The sequence below is a fragment of the Pezoporus flaviventris genome, unplaced genomic scaffold, assembly GCF_033815535.1.
Source record: "Pezoporus flaviventris isolate CSIRO_AGI_PZ_B2104156 unplaced genomic scaffold, CSIRO_AGI_Pfla_v1 ptg000041l, whole genome shotgun sequence".
Classification (NCBI taxonomy): Eukaryota; Metazoa; Chordata; class Aves; order Psittaciformes; family Psittacidae; genus Pezoporus; species Pezoporus flaviventris.
The window spans coordinates 4,496,264-4,523,551 of NW_026892589.1; the positions used below are offsets into that span (position 1 = coordinate 4,496,264).

The window sequence follows — 27,288 nt, forward strand, 5'->3', positions numbered from 1 at the left end:
ACAGTTGGTACTCAGCCTTGATTCTACTTGAACATTTATTTCCTTATTTTTTCCTAGTCTTTATTTCCCTATTTTTTCTAGTCTTAAAAGTAAATTCCTGCATTAAGTAAGCTGAGCAACTACAGATGGAGCTGGGTTATTAGGCTTGGCTGTGAACAGCGAGCCTCAATCACCCTTTCTTTAGAGCTTGGAAGGTTTAGGAGTTCTCTAGTACACCAAAATCTCATTCCTTGCACTTAACCACGGCTGTACAAAACTACATTTAAATGCAGCAATCCCACTGTATGGCTTCAGTGAGGTCAGTTACCTTCAAAGTCATTTCTCTCCCCTCCAGGAATTCTCTGCAGATTCAACTCAATACTAAAAACCTCACTCAATTCATTGACATAATTTAGTTCAAGAGCAGTAGATACAGAGAGCTGGTAGAATCAACTTTATTTACAGAAAGTTACTGGGAAAGTGTCGCGTTAAAAAAGTATGAAAACAATCTTACAAGGACAAGCTGGTGATTGCATGTTTTACACAGATTGCTTTAGGAACAACCGCTAGGAGTATATGGGTGACCCCCAACAGACTCCACACTGGAGATTTCAGCTTGCTATTTCTGTACAGCATTGTCTCTGCCAGACTGAAACAAACCCACCACAGCATGCTGGCAATTGGTATAATACAGGCAAGTGATTCCCCTCCCTCCCCCCTCCCCACTGCTGGTTTTGCATTCAGTGAGACCTAAGAAAGAGCAAGTCTGTGAGAATTCTGGGTTTGCTTTCACCTTTAAAAGAGCACACAGGCCTACGCTAAGAGAGGACATGACAGCAGGACTAGACTCAACACAAGTGAGACAGTGACGTGAGGAGCCATGCAGAAGGATTGAAGAGAACATTTAACTGTTCAGAAGTGAAACAGGCTTAAAAGGAACATAATATTTTAAAACCAAATATACACAGTAAGATCACAAAACTACCCCATCCTCTCCCTTTCAAGCCACAGAACAAGACTCCAAGGCAAGTTTTCACAGTAACTGCATCAGTAGATGCACACTAGACTGAGGACAGTTCTTGGGACTCCTCTCTACACAGAGCTGGAGGCAGCACACAGCATACCACAGCTACGACTTAGGAGTTGAAGGGTGAGGATTCAAAGGCTCCATTTTGATGACCTTTAGTAACAGGTTTGAAAGATTAAAACAAGGAATATACTGCAGCTAAACAAGGATCAGCACCAGCCCTCTTGGAAGAGCCATGACCAGCAGGTACCTACAGCCTCCATGGCAGACTAAAGACCTGACTTTCATCATTACTGTACCAGGTTCCATCATCAAGGCTGTTTGAAGACTAAACAATTCTTTGATTTGGTGGCAGGAGTCACTCACAAAAGGAGTCAGACCTCTGTTACAGACAGCAAGATGTGGGCTTTTTACTTTGACACTTCAGCTACACTGAGTGCACAGTATGTGACAGGAGAATGTGACAGGGAGGCCCAAAGGAGATGAGCAGCAAGAAAAGGCAAAGCAACTTTATCCTGTTCACTCACACTTAAGATATGCAACTTTAATCTTAAAGTAAGTCCCACACACACAATGGAGAAAGATCCAAACCATAGGCACAACTAAAGCTCAACTGTTATCAGCTACTCTTATGTACAGCTGTATAGATTCAAAAAGGCTAGTCCATGTGTATATATACAAAAGATTGTTTATACACAAGTCTGTACACAAGGGTCTATACACATTTAGTTTTCTGCAGGAGGAATCAATAGCTGCTACCTCTACACTAGAGAATATCAGCACTTCATTCACATATCTTACAAAAAGAAAAATAGACACTTCCAGGATTAAACTGGCTTTGTCTTGCATCTAAATTTCTTCAGGCTTCACTATTCAAGCCATAATGGATCCTTTAGTCTTGATGCAGACATGAGACCAGGACAGGTGCCATGTGCTTTAGTCTCTCGAAAAGAAATTTTGCACAGAGTGCTAAAAATAAAAAGCCCAAAAAAAAAACCCAAACAGAGGTGAAGTCCTGACTATGGACATTTTATCCAATCTAAAGAATCACAAGTGTTCCACCCAGTGGTCACTGTTCACTGCCGGTATTCCAGTTCATCTACACTGATGACTTTGGATGGCATGGAAGGGAGAGGTTGCTGCAAGACATCGGAACCAAACCACTTTGCAAGGCCAATGGGAGAGCCACTCCTCTGGCTGGGGCGATGGTCGAGCTGTGTGTGCCCATGAGATAACCCAGTCCGAGGCAGCACGTTTTGGGGGGCTGTCTGTGCACCAGCGGGTGATCCCTGTGCTCCAGTGCCTGTGAAATGTAAAGCTATTAGAGGTGGAGTAATGTTCACCCAACACTGAAGATTTAGCTTACAGCAATCACCCGATAAGGCACACAAGTCAAACATTGCTTTCACTCATGCTATTAGTCCTGGGAACTCTTCAGCTGTGCATGTTTCTTCTTCTCATTAATATTCCCATAAACTGCCTGACACTGCCAGTTCTGGACAGCATAATGCAGGTTTTAACTGGAAGGCCAGCAACAAGTAGCATCTTATTTTAGATAGGGCAAGAGGCCTCTCACCCAGCAATGAGGACTGCACACAAGCTGCAAAAGGCAGATATTAGTGGCAAAATGCATCTTGAAACTTAATGCCTCACTTGGACCTGCTGGCAAAAGCCTGCAGTCACCAAAACTGCTCCAGTACCCACACAACAGAAGTGATTATGAGTACCTGAATTAAAGTAGCTTCAGAGTAGGCTCAAAAAGGGCAACAAGTATAGTATCTCTGGGGCAGGCCAGTCCGTGGTCTAGTGCTCTTACTCCTATTTTATGTTTAGCCTACCTGATCGTTGTAGCTGCTGTTGCATCATCGCTAGCTGCAAAGGTGTCCCAGAGCGTGGATTTAAGATGTGATGGCTTGCTGTTGGTAGCGGGTAAAAAGGTTGGCCAAGGATGGGAGTAGATATTCCCTGCAAGTGAGACAGGTCTACTCCAGGTGGAAGCATACCTGTTGAAAAAGAGCAAGGAAATGCTTTACCCCATAAGCATTAGGAATTAAAGCAAGCCAAGCATTTATATATTTAGATGGGTTGGAATTTATTGCCTGGTTTTAAAGATAAGTTTTGATGTAAGAAATATGACCAGTAATGAGTTTCAATTTGTGCTGTTCCTAACAAAAATCAGTCTTACAGAGAAGATGCATTAGCCTAAGGGAGAAAAAAGTAAGTATGCATTACCTGCTTGCAGCAGAGGAAGATGTTGCGGATGAACCCCCTGTGCCAGCATTCTCTGGACCAGTCCTGGATGCAGTTGATGAGCAGGCCGTACGATCGGTACATGGGGAACAAGGGGTACTTGATGAACAGGACGAAGAAAAGGGCCTCCTGGTACTGGGGAGGCCATTGTAGGAGTCTTTCTACCAGCTGATTTAGGCCTGTAGTCTTGCTCTTTGGTGCAACGATTTGCTTGGGTAAGAGGTGTGGAACATGCAGAGCGCTGCAGTGCGGGTAGTTTGGTACCTAAGGTGGGCAAAGTTTCTTGATCTGCATTCTCCACAGAACTAGACAGTAGGTTATCTGTAGCTAGAATTGAATACAACTATTATAGTCCACAGCTAGGGATGACCCCTAATGAAAATTAAAGCTAATGACTGGATTTGATAGCTAAATTCCAGGCCTAACTGAACTTGAGTCATATATTAATAAGCATCTGTCTTTCCTGGATACTTTCAGCCAAATGATTTCAAAACAGTAATGAGAAGGAATGTTCCACAGAAATCCCTTGCCAGCAAGCTTAAATTAGGTCACAACTGGCAGTAACTCAACCTTTATTTTCTATTCTTTCTCAAAAGATTTTGAGCTGGCAGCATGGAAGAATCAGTCCTAAAGGCAACAGGAGGTACAAGGGATCCTCCCTAGACAGTATTATCATTTGCAGTTGTGGCACTAATCTAGCCCAAAGTGGTTTTTCAGTTTAGATGTGTCTGGGGGTTAGACATCTGCTGCTTATCAAGACTTGGGACACTAAAGCACCACAAGAAGCTACTTCCACAGACCACCTAAATCAGTTAGGCAACACCCAAAATATCTTTGAGTCATCTGCTACCAGCTGAGGTAGCAGTAGTAGTTGAAGCACTCAAAGGAAAAAAGTGCCCTGTGTAACAGGACCTTGAACTACCTCTGTGGTTACTAGTACTGAAGCAAAACATCTGGCAATTAGACATGTCAGTCCTACTGGGTCAGGCAACTGGTATCAAGCATTTTCTTTTAATAGCCACTTACATCAGTTAGAGTGACAAAATGCTTCCCTGATCTGCTACAGATCTTAGAAGAGCTTAACTGGTCTCAGCTTTGATTTTAAGATGTCTCAAGAGGGCTGTAAGTTGCCTGCATTCAGTGACTGGTGTGGAGACATACCAAAGCCTTATTGTTAATATGCTTGTTAATCAAGACCAATTGAAAGAAACAGTTCTGGTCCAGGCCTTAGTGCCACCATCACTTACAAAATGACAGATAAGGGGGGGGGGGGGAAAGGATTTAAACCCAACACTGCACTTGGAAGTGTACCCTCTCCACAGTTCTAACCCTTCCTCTTATTATATAGGCTCATCTCTACACCCTCCTCATTTCCACAAATTAGGAATGTCTACATTTAGCCTGGGCATATTATGTACTGCAGGTCTTTGGATTCTATTCCAAATCTCTTTTGTATATATGACTTTAAAGCCATTACAATACCTTCATTTGGCCTCTGATTTTCATCTTTACCATCACTGACTTTCATTTTCCCAGAAACCGGCTCCTCTCTGCTCTTCTCCTTGCTCTCATACATCTTGCGAATCACCGAGGTAGGTGTGAAGGAGGGAGACAGCTGCAGAGAACATAGTAAGAAGCAACACCTTTACTCAGTGCTCATTATCTAGGCCACACTTAGTTGTGGGTGGACACCAATTCTAGCACATCCTTCCCATTTCAGGCTCTTCTCAATCAGCTACTGTGTGCCCATGATTTTACTTCACCTCATTCCATAGCTTCATTTTATGGTTTAAGCACGTCTCTTCAGCTTTTGCTGAAGTCCAATACCTTTATTGAAACCAGCAGATGCTTGCAAAGTTAAATGCACATTTAACAGGCTTGAAAAAAAACAGATGAGCTGTATTTTTAAATTACAGCTGTTTCCTCCTTGCTACATAACAGCAACAGATCCTACAGAGCTGCCTTATCTGTATGAGCTCAGAGCTGATGGATCCGCAGAAAACTATTGCCCGTTCACAGTTACAGAGCATCTGTGGAAGCCACTCACTTGGAATACAAACAGAAGTGCTTATTTGATTTAGCAGCTGAGTCCATTAGCCCTGAGCTGCAAGCAAGTATTTGACTGATCAAATTTAGATCAAAGCAACATTCTACACAGTACTGAAGGCAGCTAGGCCACAGCTTGGCTTTGAGATTTTATTTGTTTTCAAAGCACCCCTGAAGCTCTCAAGTGATATTTCAACCTTAGACACTTAGATCAGTCTCTTCATACCAGTGTTCTCTAAAGTAGCTAATGGCTTTCAGAACCTGTCTTCTGAAAGCTTAAATACCAAACCAGAATGCCTGAGTTTTCATAGTTTTACAGTATCACAGTATCACAGTATGTTAGAGATTGGAAGGGACCTCGAAAGATCATCTAGTCCAATCCCCCTGCTGGAGCAGGAACACCTAGATAATGTTACACAGGAATGCGTCCAGGCGGGTTTTGAATGTCTCCAGGGAAGGAGACTCCACAACCTCCCTGGGCAGCCTGTTCCAGTGTTCCGTCACCCTCACTGAGAAGAAGTTTCTTCTCAAGTTTAAGTGGAACCTCTTGTGTTCCAGTTTGTACCCATTACCCCTTGTCCTATCATTGTTTGCCACTGAGTAGAGCCTGGCTCCGTCCTCGTGACACTCCCCCTTTATATATTTATAGACACTGATAAGGTCACCCCTCAGTCTCCTCTTCTCCAAACTATAGAGACCCAGCTCCCTCAGTCTTTCCTCATATGGGAGATGCTCCACTCCCCTAATCATCTTTGTTGCCCTTTGCTGGACTCTCTCCAGCAGCTCCCTGTCCTTCTTGAACTGAGGGGCCCAGAACTGGACACAATACTCCAGATGCGGTCTCACCAGGGCAGAGTAGAGGGGAAGGAGGACTTCTCTCAACCTACTAACCACCGCCCTTCTAATACACCCCAGGATGCCATTGGCCTTCTTGGCCACAAGGGCACAGTGTTGGCTCATGGTCATCCTGTCGTCCACTAGGACCCCCAGGTCCCTCTCCCCTACACTGCTCTCTAACAGGTCATTCCCCAACCTATACTGGAACCTGGGGTTGTTCCTGCCCAGATGCAGGACTCTACACTTTCCCTTGTTATATTTCATCAAGTTACTCCCTGCCCAACTCTCCAGCCTATCCAGGTCTCGCTGGATGGCAGCACAGCCTTCTGGCGTATCAGCCACTCCTCCCAGCTTAGTGTCATCAGCAAACTTGCTGATAGTACACTCAATTCCCTCATCTAAATCATTGATGAATATATTAAATAATACCGGTCCCAGTACTGACCCTTGAGGCACTCCACTAGTCACAGGCCTCCAACTAGACTCAGCCCCATAGACTACAAGTCTCTGGCTTCTCTCCTTCAGCCAGTAAGTTTTCTTCCTTTTGTTTCATAAGAGGCAACATTAATGGTGCTTCTTCAGTCTTAGAAGAGACAGTGCTCAGAGAAGGCCATTTTCCAAAGTGAAGACACTAGGTTAAGTACAAAGCATAATTTGTTCTTGGATCATGCAGCCATTGATACAATGCAAACATGATTTATCTCTATGGCCTCCCTTTTCTCCCATCAATTTACTATTGTTATAACCTAGTTACTGCAGACACTTTTACAGCTTTCCCTGCAATCCTCATGCATTAGGTACTAACCATGCTAGTGATGGATGCTGCAGGGGCTGGAGAAGATGCATTCCCTCTGTGTCCGGGTGCAGGCGACTTCGTCACTCGCTGCTGCCTGTTGAGGGACAGGAAGTTGGTAAGCAGCAGCTCTACTCTTGGCACAGAATGAGACACAGGCTTGCTGAGAACCAATACAAGCTTGAGTGACTAGTACTAATAGCTAGTGAAAGACAACACTCATGTTAAAAAGCAGTTGACAGCGAGCCCCTTACGTTTTGCAGTCAGATACTCACCTGTTTCTGTAGCCATCTCTGCTTTTGTCCATTTGTGGTTTGCCAAAGCCATGCTGATAGAAGTTTGCTGCCTGTATGGCTAAGTCATGTGGCAATGCCAGTCCCTCCAATGCAGCTTGCTGTATTTCCAAGGGACTCATCTGAAGTAAAATTGTTTAACACACACAAATAAAAGACTGCATTTGGTTGGGCCTTTTTTAACACACTGAAGATTTACTGCTGTAACTACTTCTGGCTTCAAAGGGTCTGCCTACCAACAGCCATCTGTTTTATTGACAGACAATGAAGTCTCAAAGAAATGTTCCACTGGAGATACTAAGATGGGTCCAATTGCAATGAGGTTTTGAAACTGTACTAGATTACTTGCATCCTCACACTCAGTGAGCTTAAATAAGCACAAACACCTGAAGGCATCAGCTATGTATGTGTTTCCACAAGTTAGTTCTAGACCACGCAATATAAAAAGATGAAGCAAAAACCATTTGATCTAACCTGTGAAGCAACTGGACTCATGGGCTTCCTTACACCTGGAAATGGATCACCAAGCAATTGCTGAGAACCTTGTCCAAAACCTAAGGAACATTCAACAGTTGTATTTGAAAGGAATAACAGTTTCTTTCGTTAATATATAACAAAAACCCTCAAGTTCAACAATTCCACTTCATTAAGGATTCCTTGGGAAGGCTCTCAGCTCATCCCTTTAAGTCTAGAGACAGCTTCATTTCTCCCTTGTCACTAGGCTGGAGAGCTACAGGGAAGCTACCAGTAATGCTTTGCAATACAAATGGATAAGTTGTCCCTGAAGATTACCTTCTTATACAGTAACTGCACACATTACTCCACACCAGTATTTACGGTGGGGTCCAGTTGATTGGAGATTAACACTAGAGACTAATACATAAAAAGGCATCTTGCACTCAAGAGGCAGACACTGACCTAGCTGCCCACCAAGTGCCAGAAACCTGTTATTCTGTAAATTATTCTTTAAAAACTCAAAAGAAAAAGGCTGTTTTGCAACCAGTCTCACCAATGGGTGAAGATATTCTATGGCGCAGGTAATCTGCAGAAGCAGCTCGAGTTGGAAACACAGGTGGGATAGGAGGAGAAGGTGCTCTTTGTGTCAGTAAAGAGGATGCAGGCTCCAAACCACCTATGAGGCCACTTAAGACATTTGATGAAGCAGGTCTGGTAATGGGTGGACCAAGAAGTTCCTAAGAATAAGCAATGAAAGAACATCGAGTATGATCAGTTTATACAAAGGAGCTCATTTCACTGCACTACAGGCTATTTACAGCAAGTTGAAAAGACAAGGTGGACTTGTGCAACTGGATACACCAATTCTGGACTGCCCTTACAATTAGGCCCTTAGCCAGGTTTTTCAAGTTGTAATTATGGGAAATAGCATGATAATAAAAACTCTGCTGAACTAGTAACTAGTTCTCTCTCTCCAGAGAGTCATGTCTGACTACTGACCCCATAATTGCCTTAAATACCTTAGTTTCAAACAATTCAATTTCTTCTCACTGTGGATATGCTTTGCAGTACTTACCCCTCACCGCCCCCCTCCCAAGAAGTACCTGCAGAATATTCTTTGATAGAGGCTGGCCTGGCATCTCTGGAGGTGACATGAGGTGGCTCTCAAGGCTCTGCTAAGAAAATGAACACATTGTAAATTAGCTGTGGATTGTCTCTTGATGCACTCGTTGCATCTGCATTGCTCTCAGTAAGAGAAATAATTTCTCTTGTTCTGGTAGAACCATCATTTATGCATCAGTCAAATAAAATTCCAGCAAAGTTGAGGGATGAGCTGGCTCACAGGTATTTCCTAGCTAAGAAAATGCCTAGTGCTAGATTGCACACACGTAGTTGAATGTGCAATAATCAGGTTTCAGATATATATACCTATATAATTGTGTAAATTGGAGACGAAGCATTGGGCCAAGTGGTCAGTTGAAACTACACAAACACCTTTCAGTTCATGCATATTAATTATTTAAGCTGTATTTCTTGCTCTGTTGTTCGATGTATTACATGGTACCAGTAGCAGCAACTGGTAGCTTCAGAGTCAAGCATACTGTTTAGGCAGTAAGTGGCAGGATGAAATATTACACTGCAATCTCTTCCAGTCTAAAGCTCAGTATCATCTTTTGTTCAATATTAACCTTTCAGGTAACAGATATTCAGTTTAGTTTTATCTTGGGGCAAATACTTTTCAAATCCAAGTTAAGAAGTATTAGAATGTGCACTGACATACCTCTACTAAAACAGGTCACTAAAGCAAGACATCCGAGCTTAAGTATTAGCTGCAACCATACTACAAACATTTTAAGAGATGCCTTTCAATAACAAAACTAAGGCAACCATTAAACTAACACTAGCGAGTCTCCCATGAAGAGCAGACCAATGCCTGTTATACAGACAGTACCTTTTCTATAGATGTGCTTGGTTTCATTAAGTAAGGTTCAGACAGGATGAGTTCAAGTGTAGAAGAATGTTACTAATCAAAGTGTCCTCTATAGAAGATTCAGCTTTTCTGTAATACAAGATTTTTTGGAGGGCAAGTATTTATAGTTTTCAAGTCCAGTTATTAATCCTTTGGATTAGATATCCACACAAGTCCACTTTCAAGGTGGCAATCAGACTTCTCACATCGTATTAACGTTCTGGGGCTTTTAGAAACTTAACATGAAATCAACCCTGTGAACTCCAAACTGAAACACACTTAATTTGATTAACTAAAAGGACCAAAGCACTTCCCTTCCCTTCCTCTCCAATTAACAATATTCTAAATATAAGCCTACATTTAATATCATACTGCTGTATCCAGTCCTGGCTCATGTTATCAGAGGGGTTTCCAGTTCATAACCCATGTCTGAGCACAGTTCAGGAGAGCCAGGTGTCTGCTACTTACATTGACTTTGGGCTGTGAAGGTAGAGTCCCACTTGCCTTCATACTGCTGACCAGTTTATTAAATGCAGTCATATCTCCATCTTTCTTGATCTGTCTGGAGCCAGTGACATTCAATGATTCCTCCATTTGCTCTGCCATAAACGGAGTAGCAATTTTTCCCTCCTGATCCACTTTCAGACCTTTCAGCCCAGCTTCAACTTCTTCCACTGAAAGTACAACTCCTGAATGTGCTGAGAAAGAGGAGAAAGAACAATAAATCATAGTTCTCTCATGCAGGTCTTGAATACAAGCTGTTTGAAAACAAGGAACAGCAAAACTTATCTTCTGATATTCTTACTGGCTGTCAAATCACATCTGACTATTCATCTGACAACTCTGTTCATTTTCTATTAAGAAAGCTCCATTTATCTTATACTCAAGGAGAGACAGACAGTGTAAGTGTTAAACTGTCTGAAGCCATCGTAAGCAGAGAGAATACATACCTGGAGTATTTAAATACTTTGGAGACTCAGTTACACACATTGTTTGCTGTGGGTAAAGTTTAAAGTGGATTTTTCTTTCTCAGAAGTTAAAACCTCTATAAGATTTCACTGGCATAACCAAAATAAGGTACAAGCGTTATTAAGCAGTATTTTTTCCTCTGGGTACGCATATATAAGTATCTATCGGTGCCCGACATCAAGGTTAGATGTGCTTTATGGACTAGCTAACACAAATCACAAGAGATGACACCTTAAGAGAAAAGGAAGAAGAGACAGGAGCATGCCATGGGTTGCTGTAGCAGATGTTGGCCCAAAGAAATAAGATTTACTGGAAATTTGGGCAAGAAGGTGGAGAAAAGAAGCAATGATGCAGACATGCAGCATGGAACATGAGGAAAAATATGATGCTGGTGAAGAGAAATTGACCTGAAACCTCCACAACACCTGAAGAACTGTACAGCATTTTATAGGAATACAGAACCCACATCAGGTACTTTTGAGTGAATGAAGCTTCCCCAATGTTTTGTTTGTTCATCCTTTGTTTGCGAGGATCAAAGCTTAAAAAGCTTTTAGTAGGGAAGTCAGATTAAGCAGAACACAGAAGACTCGCACTTCCATTTAAGTCAAGTTATGAAAATGTCCTCCACGTGTTAGCTGACATTCCATACTTCCAGAATGGATGCTTACAAATATTTACAGTGCTTGGATGCTTTCCTTCCTAGCGACACACATCAGAGCACCATTACTTTTTGTTCAGTCCAGGTTACACGGCAATACATGCTGCTTGCCAGAAGGAATCAATTCTGAATTAGACCTTGCGATTTCAAGGAACACATGCATTTTGTACTCTCCATGCATGCTATGGGCCCAAACATGCAAATCCCCAACTTGGAGGTGCCTTTGAGCATTAAGTTTGAAGTCAGCCCTGAATTCTGTTTCAAACAGCTGATCATAGCAAAAGTGAATCCCAACAGACCAAGTTCCCCAGAATCCTGTGATTCTGGCCAGGTTGACATTACTAAGGCAAATCTGTTCCTATTAATTAATGCAGTCACCAGTGAGCACAGACACTCTATTTCAAGTGGTAGCAACAGTCTGGAGAAGTTCAAGTTTAGAGTATGCATTTGACAAAACTGACATCCTCAACCCACTGTTCATCTTCTTAGATACTGATACCTGATGAACCACATTGATCCGTTACAGATGCTTGCAAGAATGACTTACACTAAGGTTTTGGTAGATCCATTACAGATGCTTGCAAGGATGACTTACACTAAGGTTTTGGTAAACCCAGAGTTCAAATGCCACAGTTTCAGAGCTGACATTACCGTTCTCCAATGTGAACATGTAAATGACATGAACAAAGCTGGAAACTCAGATCAAGACTTACATCATCTTAACTTATGATTATTAATGGCCAGTAAGGCGGTCTGATAGAGTCCTGATGTCATCCTGTGAGTAGGATGAAAAGAATCAGGGATGATTCTCACAACTGAGATCTGTTGAATATTGGGTTTCCAGTAGTGTAAGTAAACCTACAGTACTTCCTACTCCTGGACTTAGCAGTTGAAGTTTCCGAATACCAAGCCTCTTGCCTTGAGATACTGCATCACCAGAACTTGACAATATCTGAAGAGGCACTTACTGCTCTCTCTAAGCTTTTCCTTGTTGGCTGAAAGACTTGAGAGAAGAGGTTTTAAGTCCACTTTGGCTTTCTGTAGCATTTCTAGGATGTCCACTTTGTTTTCAGAGTGGTCTTCCAATGGAATGGGAGCAAAGTAGTTTCCAGAGTTCTGGCCAGGGGACAGAATGGCTTGCTCTAGACCTGAAACAGCAAAACCAGGAGCACTGCGACATCAGTTTACCAACCCAATGTCTCAAGATGAACACACACTGGCAACCAACTTCAGTAGGGCACTGACAAGTTATGCCTTGCACCCCTTGCCCGAGATCAGCTGGAAAGTCATCAGGAAAGTCATTAAAAAGCATGAGAAGAACAACTGTTAAAAATTAATTTACAAGCTGCTTACTGTAAGAGCTTCAAGAAGAACAACAAATGCTTAAACTGGGAGAATTCACTGTCCTAAAGTTCTATCTGCCATGTTTTTATTGAACCAGTAGGAAGGTATATGGAAGGAGGGTATCTGACCCTGCACTGTCCCAGTCTTACCTGCTAGCCTCTCCAGTTCCTCATGTGGTGTAGATCTCAAGCTGCTTGACCGACTTCCAGAGCGACTCGGATTAGAAAACCACCTGCTGAACCTACTGGCAGACACCGAGCCTTCCCCCAGCACATCCTCTATCATCTAGATTAGGCAGGGAAAAAGATAATCTTTTTTGAAGCAAGATCAGCAACGTTTGAGAGGCTTTACTGTGCAATCAGGATTATTCTCCTACAGATAAAGATGCTGTTCCAAAAGTTTCAAGGCTCTGAACTGCCTTTTTAACTTCCACTAAGGCAGCACTTACATAGCATAACCCATCACACATCTTTTATTTATACCAAATATTTGTTCAGAGTAAAACCTTAACTGAACCAGCATAATCAGGGCATCCAAAGACCACTAAGTGCACCATTCCAAAATGGATGTGCTCAAAAAGAGACATTTGCCACAAGAATGAGAACACATTACAACAGTGAGTAATTCTGGAAGTCAGATGTCTCAGGGTTCATCCCTGTTGCTGTATAGCAGTTCTCTGAACCATTGGATTTTCTGTAATCATGATTCAATTCAGTTCCTGCACTGCCCAAGGACTGGAATGAAGTACAAAGACTTGCAAGCAGCCCAGAAGGACTTGGGGAGAAGGCCAGCAGCTAAGGGCTACTTGCTTGCACTTCATATGCTGAACCATTCTGGGAGTAAGAAGGCTGCATTCTTCAAGTCCATGGAGTCTGCAGCAGCAGCAGCAGCTAGTACCTTCTGCCTCCAGGCAGAACTGAGGTCACCAAGCAGCACTTTAGAGTCTGTCAGACCTCATTACAGTTTACAGCAACTGTTCACTTCTTGGCTTACAAGTATTTTAAGACTAGTACATTTTAAAAGTGAACTCAAACTAAAGCTTCTCCTACCTTGTGTTTAGCTAACAGCCTGCTCAATAGGCACCATGCAGCACATTTACTTCTAGGAAGAAAAAAAGAACAGCTTCCTTCTGCCAGAGAAGCTGTTTGCTCTGAAACATGGGGCACTCAACACTATTTACAACAGCAAAACCAAGACAGAATTCATCCATTTGGTTTTGACTGTTTGACATGTTACAAGAATTGAGACAGCCAAGTCAGGAAATGTACAAATCTATTGTAACACTTGTCACAGACACATCACAAAGACAAAGAGCATGACAATATGCTCTGGCTAGCGTGACTCAATTGTTTTTGACAGATACCTGCCTACTGAAGTTTCATTAACAGGTATTCTGTGACTTGTGAATTCCCTGCTTTTGAAAGGAGACACCATCTGCTGATACACTGAAAATGAGATTGTCAATTCTAAAGACACAATTTATATCTTCCATAGGGAAAACAAACTCTTCACTATATATTTGTCAAATTACTGCCACCACATGATGAACCTTTTTTTAATACAAGCAGCTTCTTCACATTAAAGACTATGTAAGGCTTCCATTTTTTTAAACCATAATGTTTCTAAGCTGTATCAGATCAGTGTCTTTGCTATCAGGATAGATTTTAAAAAACAATCCACATTTACTTTTCTATAATACTAAGCTTTTTACTCAAATTCCATCTACTAATCAGTTATACCATCTAGAACAGTCAAGAACAGCTCTTCTTCCTAGTGCTGGAAAGGTCAGAACAGAATCAGTCTGTAAGTTAGGCCCATGCTTAGTCAGTACTTGCTGGATCTGCTTTGCTCTTCTTGTGGTGAAAACAAAAAAGCACATAGGGAGAACCAAACAGACTGGTTACAGCTTTCATACTAAAAAGTGAACACCAAGCATCCACTATGACCCCTAGAGATCAAGTGTTCAAGAGCTGTACACTATCAACTGAAGTACCAGAATCCCAATCAAATCATGGCTACAGCTAAAAATCCACACTGGAAAACACTTAATGGTGTGTCAGCCTTATTCATGTTCTCGCTACTAGCTCCTAAGTACCAGTAGCATTCCACCTATGAGTTAGCTACACAGAGTACCACATGAATAACATAGTTTAAACATGCTTTTGACTGAATCAGGACACCATGTTTGTTTTCTAACTCTGTAATAATAGCTTGCAATAATGAATTGACCACAACAGAGATTTAAGTAGTAAAGATTCAAACCCTTTCAGGCACACATCATTTCAGCCACATTACTGGTACCGATAAGAACACCGCTATATGTCAGTGACAATATTTGTCAGGTGTCTCCAGGCTTACAGTCTCCCAGAAAGCTTGACCAGAACATCTTATTTGGTGAGATTCCCAAACTTAGATGCAAAAGGTTGCTTTGAACTATACTGAATTTGTACAGTGAACCTTCTCTGAAGGTATCTATAATGCTTCCAAAGATTCATCCAGGATGCTGTTTTGAGTCTTCAAGTAGTGATCAAAGAAAGGACAAATAATCAACTAGTTTGCCTCATACACCAGAACCAGTCCCAGGAATAACACTTCAAAGTAACATCCTAAGACTCCAAAGCTAAATCTCTACAAGCTCATTTTAGACTTACACACCACATAAAGCAACTTTCACAAAGCAACAAGTTTAAGCTTTCAGTGAGTGCAGCAGCAGCAGCAACAGCAAAAATGCTTCTCATGAATACAGCCAGTCTTAAAAGAAAAACAAACAACCCTCACCGAAGCCAGGCCAGGAACACTTTTATCCAAGTTAAAGAACTCATTGAAGTCAAACTCTCCTGGAGCTGGTTCTTGTAAAACAGCTTCCCTAGGAACTTCTTGATCTGCTGGCGTTTCATTGGCAAGGACAGTTTGCACTTCATCCTCTTCTGCCACTCCACCATTGCATTCTATCCCTTAAAAAGAAAAACCAAGCGATTGCTGAGTCACTGAACTTCATTGTTTCCTGTGGGAACAGTGCCTTAATAGTCAATGCATTTGACTAGGAATTAGAAGCATAGGCCCAATCTAACCTCCTATGTGATACTTCACCATTTACACTGTGCTGGTTGAAGTCTGCCACAACAGAAAGTAGCACCCACTAAAACTCCTAGCACAGAGCTTCTGGTCTGTAATTAAGACTGTCTACTTCAAGAAAATAAGAACTGCCATTGAACCATGTGTAAATAATTGCATCCTGATCATCCCAGGAAGTATGAAGAACATGACAGATGTTATGTCACACCAAGCAGAGATAGCTGCTGCAGTAAGTTAAGAGCTGTTGCTGTTTTTCCATCAAGAATCCTTTAGCAGCAGCTGCCTTCTTCCTAGGTGTCCCCGAGAGCAGATTCCCCAAGAACTAGTACTTGACATGAATTCTTGTTTCTGCCAACACATGACAAATACCGCTCCTCCTCCTCCAGCAGGAATAAGTCCCGTGTCATTTTGAAGACTCAATAAACTTGCATGGGTGTTGTAAAAGCTGTTACAATTAGAAACCTAGCATGCTTGAAACTGCACTACATCTTAGTTAAGTGAATACACAACTAAACCTAAACTTCTCAGGTTCAGGTTGTCCACCTGCAGAATTTCTAGTATTAAGAAGTCATTTCTCTTGCCTCAGAGAAGTTTATACTACAGCTTTGCAGTGGTAGGAATTAATTGTAGACTTGAAGTCCAATGACAGCAGACAAATTCAGACAGTCTCCAAATTCAGCTTTAAGCTACATTTCTGCCAGCTGTAGGTCCAACTCATTTTTCCTAATAGTAATACTATCATTAGGAACACTATTTGAAGCCTCCTGGGGTATTAGCTTAGTTTAAACCAAGCCTTTAGCACCCAGCAAGATACAAATATGAACAAGACCATTTTAACAGCCTGTATCACTCAACACCCATACAAGGTTTCTTCCAGTCTCTCAGTCCTGCCTTTCTTTGAGAAAAACAGCATTTTATCACTTACAGGTACTTGCAATCTGAAAGATTACTTGTGGGCCTTACATCTTCTGCTTCAGGATGACCAAAAGCTTAAGTGCAAGTTTAAGATATAGGTTGGTAAACTGCATTATTCTTTACACTTGCCTGACCTGTAACAGTCACCTCTACATCCAGCAGCATGCCACACCAGCAGACAAGCAAGGCTCTTGTCAGAGCTGCCATTACCTTCTTTCAGTGAGGCCGTGCGTCGCCTTGTGCGTTTTCTACCTTTGTGATCTTCCTCCAAAATTTTATCATCAAAGCCTGTGAGCTCAATGGTTTCAGACTGACTTGTAGGACCAGCAGAGAACCACTCGGGTTCCTCTTCAGTGTAGGAGTCATTCCTCCTTCGCTCCCCAAAGACACGTTTGCTGTCACCAAACTCCCTCTGAAATGGGATGTTAAAATTATTAACCATAAAATGCTGTTTCACGAGACATCTCCCTGACCTCAAAGCAAGGGACAGCCTTTTCACACCAGTTCTGTTTTAGTTTTCTAAACAAGGTTAATACACACACTCCACATGCTCAGTAAGCTTTTCAATGTTAAGTTTTACAGTTGAATTTCTACTTCATTACACTGAAGGCTACTGGTCTGCGAGTACCTGTATAAACTCCGGTTTGCATCCTGAGTTAGGCTAGTGGTTTCTCCTTTAAAAGGAAACCAGAAATGCCTGAAAGCATGGAAAGCTTCCACCTGCTGAGGTTAAAGACAACCCCTCACTGACAACTGCTGGGTTAAGAACTACAAGTGAGCTATTAGACTTTTTAATATCTTGCTATTAAGTCTACCACAGGCCAGGTATGTGAAACACACAGCATTAGATGCATGCCAGTTAAGCAATCTAAAGGACTCAAAACTTATTTTGAAGCACTGAGTGCTCACCCTTTACACTATAAGGGTGCTTTTAAGAAGAAATTGCCTACTTGTGTGGCACACAGCTGCTGCATGCAGTCAGCCTGCCTCTGCTGCTTTTAGAGCAAAGCATCCAAAACCTCTGATTTAACATACAGCCACAAAAAGAACAAACCCTGAAACGTTTGTCTTTGTAGTCCCTCTCTCGATCTCGGTCTCTTGCATCTCTAGAGTCACGTATGTCCTTCTCGCCACCCCGGTGGTCCTTGTCAAAGTTACGAGAAGAGATTATTCTTCCACTGCCAATCCTACGGCCACCAATAACACGGACACCATTGCTCTCCTTTTCTAATGGGCTTCCCGAGCGCCGTGAGCTAACAGCTGCTGTTACATGACAGCCACCTCCAAAGCTTCGCCTCTGTGGGCTTAGGACTACGTCCAAGTCATCTTCTTTCACTCGCTCCCTTGGATCTACAGGTCAAAGACCAGACAAAAAGCACTGAAATTTAATGTATTAGCAAATACAAGCTAGTTCTGTGTGCAATAACCTTCTGTCCCAACAGCCTCACTGCTATCCTTTTTGAAGGAAAATACTTAGGACTTAATTTTGCAAAGCTAATCTAGCCAAGACCACAGGAAGTGCAGAGGGGAAAAATAATTACATCTACAGCTGGATATTGAGGAATTGTTGCAGTCTCACAGGAAGTACCCGTTTTCCTACTACAGACCTAAGTACTTAGTCTTGAACTGTAGAAAAATTGCACTACTGCAGATGTATTTACTATCATATCGCAAGAACAGCGGGATATAATAACTGACTGCTACTGAAGTCTGTTCTTAGATAAGTCACCAGAAACTACAGTCAGGGCAACCAAGAATTTCTTGACTCTTACTTTGTGCAATCAAGCAATTAGAGACTGTGCTGTACCAAAACAAAGGTTTTGCCAATGGCCTATGCTCAGGTTTGAGTCTTGTGCTCTAAGAACGCACTTACCTACTATCCTACGCATAAGAGAAGTCCGATCTGAATCCACATCTTTTTTAAAGCTTTCCACTGGTGAAGTTCTTCCCGACGTTGGATATAAAGATGCATGCCACTTCTCTGGATCCCACACCCCATCACTATGAAAACAAATCACAGGGTTGTTTGCTACCTTGGAGTCTAGTAGATAGCTCATAACGCTGCTGCTGTAAACCTAGAGTTTACTGACTAGCAATCTGTACAAGTGAAACAGCTTTCATACCCAGCTTCTACATCTCTGCCCTACTACACTTTATTACCTCATACATGGTATTCTGGATCCCTTCTGTAGCAGTAAGGAAGTATAATACTCAGAACCATATCATAAAGGGGACAACATCTGGTTTGGTGAAGTTTGCCTGGTACACTGGAAAACTAACAAGTAGATCATAGAACTGTACACTGTCATTTCTCATTAAGAAAATGTTACCTCTATCTCATACTTGTACAATAAATGAACCCAAAAAGTAAAGATACTGCTGTTCAGCAAATTAACAAACAAGCCAAGAACATTCTCACCTTCATTTTTAAATGAGGTACCATCAATATGGGAGAGTAATCCATCAAGCAAGTCAGCTTGTTGCAACATGACCTAGTTGGTCTGTGCTATACACCCATCTATACTATTGGTAGCTGTCCTATGGGTCTTAAGACTTGTGTTGTGTGAAGTTATTTTCTGCTGGATCTCATATTATAATCTTTGTTCAAAACACTAGCTAGGGCATAAAGCCTTTCCCAGCAGATTAGTACCTCTGGAAACGCTGTCATACACTAAACTTATGTATCTTGCATGAGCATAAGTGCACTTAGTGAAGAGTTTTTTGCAATTTAAGCTTTCACTTTGAAGGAAATGTATACAGTTTTTGAATAATCAAGACAATACCTGTCATATTTTTCAGAAAGACAAGAAGGTCTTTGCTTAGAGTAGGGACGCTCTTTAATATCCAGCAGTTCCTCCTATTAAAAAAAAAAGGGCAAGAAGTTAGTTTCAGTTCTTACCCAGACAAGCTTCAAGTTACAAAATCTGTTCCAGACTGCCTGTTCAATGCAGTGTTTTAATTTGACAACCCGAGTTTCCCAGTATGTCATTTCACTTTGTGTGAAATGCCACAGTGTAAAGCTGACATTAGACAGCAAGTTTATTTTTCAGTTCTTCTAGCAGTGGCCACTGAGCAAACATTTATTTGAAGCACTAAATCTCCCTAGTCAGGCTCAGTCCTTCAAAAGCTGTTCGCATCATACATGTTAACCTATTCACTTCCCTGGACAGTTTGGCTTATAGGTAAGGCTAGCATCATTGCTAGCAGAGCAAATAAGTTGAATGAAATAAATATTGCCATGCTCAATACTGTATGAGTTGCAGCAGGTAAAGAAAAGCATTACCACAACACCAGTTACTAATGTAGATCTGTAAATTCCACACAAGCTTGCCATTTCTGATTACCACCCATTCCAAGATACCTAAGTGTATGCTATACAATTACCCAACACCAAATCAATGCTGAATGATTACTCCAGTTTTTCCACTTTCTACCAGCTTTCAAATACAGTCTGTAGTTTACTATTGCACACTCCTGAGCAGTTGGTCATTGAGGCAGAGTAGTAATCAATCTACAGCCTCACTGCAGTCTGCTCCATTTAAAAAGCATTATTAATGGTGTGACTATCGGTGCTTTGAATCATCATCGACTTGGCTGCAGTCAAGATGCACATTTCTAATTAGAAATTTACTCATTCTCCCTAGATTACCTTTCTTCAATCTGCCTCACTCCCAAATGTACTGAAGTGATTCAGAACTGTGCAGATATCAGTGGGCAGCTGGAAGGATAAAGAGATCCAAAGAGCAGACACCACATATCAGCCAAACTGAAGAAGAAAGTCTCTTTACTTTTTTCCAAATAATACAATATTGTCTAGAGCTTTTACATCATTATCCTTACGTGATTAAAATCAGCTAGGTGAGCTTGATACTTGAAAGTTTCCAGATGGCAGCTTGGTAGCCAAAGATCTTAATACACACACACAGAGATATATACATACAACCAAGCATCACCCTGGACTATTCTTCAGCAAAAAAGGGAGGGAGACTGGTCTCTCTGCCCACAGCTTCCCAAAATAAACCAGTGCTGTAGTAAGTGCATCAGGCTATGATAGTATTACAACCATTAAGAGCACTGTCAATCACTAAATTTGAAATTGCCTGTTTTGTTGGCCACGAGAGGGAGTCCACAGACTCTCCATCAGATCCTATTGCAATTCTTCCATTGGGGTGAGGAAAATTTGAACCGTTTCTCTGCTTTAGCTCATTAGCTGTGCACCCCTGGAGCAACAGCATCTAAAGAATTAGAAAAGACACAGCTTGGACTATATAACACCTCTCAGAGTATATTAATGCTGGCACTTTCAGGGTGTTTTGGGGTTGTTTTTGTTAATTCACACACCAGTACTTTTAAGCAGATGGGGAAAAAGCATGTTTTATTGAAACAGTCCAGAAGGATTCCTACAAGCTAATTGTTTTTCTACTGGTATTAAAGTAGATAAAGGAAATCGGTCCCTTTCCAAATCAGCAGCACATGTCCTGAACCAGTGCTCCTCCCATCTCTAATCAATAGGAAACTGGATCACATGAGAGTGCTTTACAACGTGATTACCTGAGCACCTCAAACCAGCTGCATCTCAAATATTACTTGTGAAATAAAAAGCACCACCAAACACAAAACAAAAGAAAAAAGACCGAAAAAAGTCCCAAACATGATGCAAGATCTTTTAACACAGATTTGTTTCTGGTGTTTGACTCCTCGGGAACCAATAGATAAACAAGACTAGATGTCTTCTGGCACTAGTTCTGCCACTTTATCCTGGTCTGAAACAATATGTACTAAATTAACAAAAGTGAAGCTCCAAATGCACTGGTTTCAGTGTACAGCTACCACCAGCACTAGGTGAATACTGCCTAAAAAGGAAACAGGATATGAAGCTGCATTCAGTTACTAGTCTTGAGAGGAGCTGGGTAGGACTGAACTAGCACAGACACCACTTCTCCAGCAGTGGAAGCTTAAAGACAGCTCCTCTCCTTTACTTTATAGTTAACTGAGTAACAAGGTCTGAGCAATAGGACATTTTGCATCTTAGAAGTGTACATCTTCTCTAAGAAGTTACAGTTAGAAAGCCATACTACTCCCACATAAGCTGCATCAAATCCAAATCACTGTTATTGATGTCTAGTCAAAATAAGCCAGCCCTACTATCTTGACAGAACAGAGACACAGTGATAAGTTGTTCTTCTTCTTTTGAAGACCACCTGCTAGGAAGCTAACAGTTCAGAATTCCTCAAGATAACACACTCAGGAACAGTACAGTCTCACCCTGTTCCACACTTCAGGCCATTTGTTGCAAAGTATCTTAATTGATTTCCACAAAGCAATGACCACCTGTTCCCACAGCTTTCAGCAATGGGAAAAATCAGCAACCATTAAAGAGTCCTTCTAAAGGCAAGTTTCAGCAGTGGGACTAAAGCCCCAAACCAGATTTAAACCTTATATATATTCAAACCCACAGCATATCAAGCTCACTTAGTATTGAAAGAATCCTCGTTTACAAGTTACTCAGTTATTGCTCTTCCATACATATATGTATTTAGGTACCACAGCTAAACAAAAGCACCCGTATTGAAGTTCCAATACTAAGCATTAGTTGGAATCATAAGTGCTTAGGCTTCTAGCACCCAAACATGAGCAATTTTAAGACTACAAAAGCCATCTTAGCAGACAAATTAAAGCTCCTGATAAAATCTAGTGTGCTATACATTCCAAGAAGTGGCATCTACTGTAAGGAAACATTCTGGTCAACTTCTTAAAGGAATATTGCTGAAAACTAACCAAAACTATGGAACCCAAGTCTTGAGCAAGCTGGCAGAACAACATACTTGAGCCTCTACCACAATCTTTCCACCACATGCTGTGAGGTGCTCAGATACTGAAATACAGTGGGAATCAGAAGTGTATCACGGACAGGACTGACACAGCCACCCCACATTTAACAAGTTACACATCTTACACCACCTCGCAAATCCCGATCCAGGCAAAGGCCTTCCTGCCTTCCCCTTAGCCCTTACCTCCCGCAGAACCTGCACCTCCCACTCCAGTGACCAAGAGCTCCGTGCACAGCTCAAAGAGGGAAGGGGAGAGAGCCCACCTTTGTGTAGCGATGCGGGTACTTGGTTGTAATTCTATTCAGCTCCAGGAAAGCATCACCATTTTCAGTCTCTGTTAGGCCTCCTCTTTTATCCATGATTACTTCAAAGCCTCTGACCACGGACCTAATTAAAACAAAACCAAGCCGTCAAGATTTTAAGGCATATATTTCCAGAGGGTGCCTCTTCCTTCTAGCCTATCTGGGACCTGGCTACACCAGATAAGGAACGCGTTTCCCCACACTGCCTTATTTCTGCCTGTAGCTTCCCCACCCCGACCAAGCAGGTCCCGCTGAAGTGCCCGACCCGCTCCCGAAGCCCGGCCGAACCGGATCGCAGCCCAGCTCCCAAAACTCTTTAGCACAACAAAGGTCCTTCCGTGGGCACGACCGGGACAAACAGCGGCGACCATCAGGGTCGAGGGAGCGGGGCCGCCGGGACACCCCCACCCCGCGTGGCGTGGCGGCGGGGGCAGCGCGGCCCGCGGCGCGGCCGAGGCCCCGTCCCGAAGCACCGGAGTCGGGGCGGGAGGGTACGGACGGCGACAGGGCAGGTGACTCAGCGGATCCTCACCTGCACCGGCAGCCCCCCCCGGCCCCGGCGGTCGTACTCACCGCTCCGGCGGCGGGTCTCCCGACGGCGCTCCGCTGAAGGCCTTAGAGCCGCCCGCGGCGTTTCCTGCTCCCGGCCACCGGCTCCGCTTCGCCCCTGCCCGGCCCCCCCCCCCCCCGGCGGCGCCCTGCACCGTGCTCAGACCCCCCCTTTACGCGCCACACGCGCCCCGGGCCGGCGCCGTCCCCCTCCCGCCTCCGCTCAGCGCGGCTCCGGCCCCTCCGCGCTGGCTCGCGCGCCCGCTCCCTATTCGCCCGACTCTGTCTCTCCTCAGCCGCCGTAACCGGGGCCTTCCGCTGCCCACCCCGCACCCCTTTAATGGCCCGCGCGCAGGCGCGGCGGAGGGCGCGCGCACCGGGGCTCCCCCGCGCGGCGCCTGACCGGGAAAGGCGGGCGGCGGCGGGGCCGCGCTCTCCCCGTTGCCTGGCGGCTGCGTCCCCGCCGCCCGCCGGATCGCTCTCTCACCTTGCGAGCGCTGCGGTGGATGAGGAAAGGCTCGGGGCTCCCCAAGGGCCCGCAGGCATTCTCGGCGGGCAGCCCTGCGGGGGAGGCGGCCGCCGGGAGCAGCGGCGGCGGGACGTGGTGCGCGCCATGTGCCGGGCGCTGGGCACCGAGAGGCGGTAGCGGGGCCGGGTCCGACCCCGCAGCTGGCAGCGGACGCGTTCCCGCGCCGCCGCAGGCCCGCTGCTGTGGAGAAAGCGCGGGGGGGGGGGGGGGAAAGGGCGGGAAGCGGCGGCTGGAGCGCGGCCCCCTCAGCGTTCGGGGCCGAGCCGGCAGCGGCGGCGCAGGCGGGAGGCGCGGCTGACAGCTTCGTCCTCGTCCCGCACCGCACGTTCCGCGGAGTAAATCACCTGCTGGCAACGGTCCCCTGCCACTGCCCGCCTGCCGCCGAGCGCCTTTGCCGTTCCCGCCCTGCGTGGCCCGTCCCGGCGGGGGGCGAGGTCTGACGGGGCCGGCCCTTGATGTGCAGCGGCAGCGCGGGGCCCTGGCACGCCGCCTGCCAGCTGGTCTGTGGTTTAGAACACCCTTCCTCAGCCTCTGCTCACAGAACTGGCGTTCCCATGGGCGGCAGGGGGACGGTCGGTGTGGGCCATCCGCACGCACCTGACAGGTCCTGTAGTTGTTGCTAAACCATGCAGCGGAGATTGTTCACACCGTCAGTTGGAGGAATTCACTTAGTGAGGAATTCACTTGCTCCGTTCGCCCGCAGCTCGGTCGGGGAGCAGTATTCCCAGCGCCCGCACCCCAGCACCACGCACACCGTGCAGCTGGGACCCCGGTTTTCCAGACTCCTCAGGCAGAGAGGCAGGAGTGAGGACAAGGATACACTGGTAGGGTCTGGTGAACAAAACGTTTTCTTCCTTGATCGCTAATGAGGTTGCATGCCAGCATTAGAAACCGTTTGCCTGTGGAATCAAATAGAAATAAACATTTCCCGGTTTCCCCTCGAGTGACAGGGCGCTGTGTCACAAGTGCTGTGACTCTTTACAGCTTCTAGCGGCTTTGCTCTCTAAGCAGATACCTGCTGAGGGGTGATGGTAGCCAGCAGCCGAGCTGAGGGCCGAGGGCCGTTGTGAGGTGCTGCAGGCACTGCCCTTGGGACGCCGGAACGCGGTTGTGTTTCCCTGCAGCCTCTGTACTCGTCGCCACTTTCTGTGTTCCCCAGGCCGGTCCATGGTGAGATGCACGTTACCGGGCAATGGCTGTGGAGCCGCCCAGGGGCACAGAAGTGGCCGCGGACCTCCAGCCCTTCGGTGCCATAGCGAGCTCAGCCCCTTTCCTGCCGCTCGGCGTTGCGGCTTATACCCGAGGTCGGTCAGTTTGTCTTGGCGGTGGCTGCGGCCCTGGGGCCCGGGGCCAGCGCAGCCTCGGCCCTTACCGGCGCGGCGGCGGCGGCGACAGCGGCGCGACCGGGCACACCTCCTCGCCGCCGGGTGGCGCTGCGGCACTGCCGAGCGGGTCGGGGGCGCTCCTGCCGCTCTTCGCAGTGGTGGGCGGGGCCTGTCCCGTTCTGCGCTGAGGCGCGGGAGGGGCAGGGCGGGCTCTTTCGGTTGCGGCCTTTCCCGGCCCCTGCTGCGGGTTTCTGCAGCTCCCCCCGTGCGGAGCCGGCTGGCGGGGGCTGTGCAGGCGTGTGCGGGAGCGGTGACGTCTCCGTTAGGGAGGGCAGAGCAGAGCCCCCGGACTCCCGCTGTGGAGTGTCGGCTTCCGTGTGGCGCTGAGGGGCCGCAGGGGCCTCCCAAGGGGCGCGGTGCTGGTGGTGCCTTCTCCCGCCCGTCACGGCAGCCGGCCGGTTCCTTCGGTGGGTGGCCCGGGAGGCCAGCGCTGTGACCGCGGCCTCCAGCCCCTGGCGGAGGGGTTCAGAGCAATACTGCGCGGTCCTTGAGTCCTTAAGCACAAAAAGGCGTTCAGGTTACAATTCTCGTACGTCGAAAGGAATTTTGTGCAGGCAGACTCTGATTGACTGCTGAAAGTTTTGGGTATTTTTCTCTGTCACGCCTTAAACCTTGCGCTTAGGAGGAGATTGCTGGTCGTAAGTTCAGGTGCTCTCGCAGTCCTGCTCTCCATGAGGCCTCTGGAAAGTTCTGCATACTGGAGCTGGGTGGAATTCATTGTTCTATTAATTTCTGTGTGCTTGTGAAAGGAGAGAAGCTTAGGAGGAAAAAAAAGTGAAAAGGAGTCTGTTTAGGTACTGGTTTTATCACCCTAGATAATGAATTTGTTTCTGAATAGGAGAACATAACTTAGGGTCATCTTTTTATAGCGTATTTCTAGCACAGTTTTATTCAGGCAGGTGCTGCTGTCTTAGAATTCAACCGGTTATGACTTTCTGACTAATAGGTAATGTCAGTGCAGTGTTGTTCAGGTCAGTAAGGCTATGAGTGCACAGACAGGTAGATGCTTCTTGTGCTAAACATCTAGAATTGCATTATGTTACTTGTACTCAGGTCAACTGAGTGGCGTTCCTGTTAGTGTTAAGATACAGACTGCATTTAGTATAGGGCTGTTTGATGGGTTTGTCACAAGTAACGGGAAGAAATTTATGCTTTGTCCAGAGCTAATATACAACATTGCAATGCAGAGAGTGCATTTGGTTACTGCAGACTTGCACCTAGAGCAAAATGAAGATATCCAGAAGCAGTTGAGCACAAATAAGATGCTACTTTGTTAATGACCTCAGCTGTGATTTTATTTGTTCTTTAATTATGACATCTTAAGCATTCCATGAGACAGAAGAAAGTTGAGACCGTCTCATATGAGGGTCTCTGTGAAATGTTACTAACCAGAAAGTGTTCCTCTTAAAAACCAAATGAAAAAACAACAAACACACCACCCTGAAACCCATCACTAAACACAACTTTATGTGGGTTTACATTATCATAAGTCAAACATAGAAATGATGTTCTGTAGCTTGAGGTGGATTACACTAGAACATATATATTGGATATAGTTGTGGGCCCAACCACAGGTTTATTCCATGGTGGTGTCAGTTTTCTTGTTCTTCCCATGAATTTATTTTCTAATTTTACAGGGGATAAATGATCTTTGAGTCTCATTTTTCATGGTGACTTGTTGTAAATCCTTACAGACGTGGGCTGTTATCACTAAATATATGTAGCATATAAAGAGTGTTTCAAATGAAGGAATGATGTGTTTAAAATTGCATATGTTGGACAATTGTGACGTATTCACATGCCTCAAACCTTAATGTGAAACTTTTACATGTTCTACCCAAGCTTGATTTTTTTACTGTTTTGTGTTCCATTGTCATTGTAGATGGTCAGACTAGGTTTGCTTTTGGAGCACATTAGATGGTTTTAAAGGGTTTGAGCATAATACATCAGTACAGGAACTCATGGTGAAAGCTGTTTTACATATATTTAATAGTATCTGAAACTTTTTCAGCAGCGCATACAGTTGCCTTAACTGTACATCTTAATGTGAACAGAATTATTTTGTCAGCTGGATAGGCTCC

At 44.6% G+C, this 27,288-nt stretch overlaps 1 protein-coding gene across 9 annotated transcripts; it reads right to left on the reverse strand.

Moving 5' to 3' along the window:
* Positions 1-699: 699 nt before the first annotated feature.
* EIF4ENIF1 (eukaryotic translation initiation factor 4E nuclear import factor 1) lies at positions 700-23,933 on the reverse strand. Of its 9 annotated transcripts, none has more exons than XM_061465900.1 (19): positions 23,781-23,927; positions 22,706-22,829; positions 19,395-19,468; positions 18,485-18,612; positions 17,666-17,961; positions 16,822-17,023; positions 15,400-15,569; positions 12,771-12,906; positions 12,246-12,425; positions 10,119-10,348; positions 8,785-8,856; positions 8,235-8,418; positions 7,700-7,779; positions 7,208-7,347; positions 6,945-7,029; positions 4,739-4,871; positions 3,239-3,583; positions 2,845-3,009; positions 700-2,309 (listed from the first exon to the last, which is right to left on the reverse strand). In XM_061465900.1, the coding sequence occupies exons 1-19, from the start codon at positions 23,906-23,908 to the stop codon at positions 2,083-2,085; spliced, it is 3,099 nt and encodes a 1,032-aa protein (XP_061321884.1). In that variant the 5' UTR covers positions 23,909-23,927; the 3' UTR covers positions 700-2,082. The 9 variants fall into 9 exon arrangements, with proteins under 9 accessions (XP_061321884.1, XP_061321883.1, XP_061321887.1 ...); XM_061465899.1 differs by having other exon boundaries at positions 8,785-8,853; positions 15,400-15,575; XM_061465903.1 differs by having other exon boundaries at positions 3,239-3,301; positions 15,400-15,575.
* Positions 23,934-27,288: the final 3,355 nt, after the last annotated feature.

Excerpts from the sequence above, each read along its gene's own strand:
- EIF4ENIF1 (XM_061465898.1), bottom strand. The coding sequence starts at position 23,908 with ATGGCGCGCACCACGTCCCGCCGCCGCTGCTCCCGGCGGCCGCCTCCC. Across the intron at positions 18,613-19,394 it reads CTTTCTGAAAAATATGACAG|TGATGGGGTGTGGGATCCAG; the intron begins GTATTGTCTTGA and ends TTGTTTTCATAG. Across the intron at positions 8,857-10,118 it reads CTTCACAGCCCAAAGTCAAT|CAGAGCCTTGAGAGCCACCT; the intron begins GTAAGTAGCAGA and ends TCATTTTCTTAG.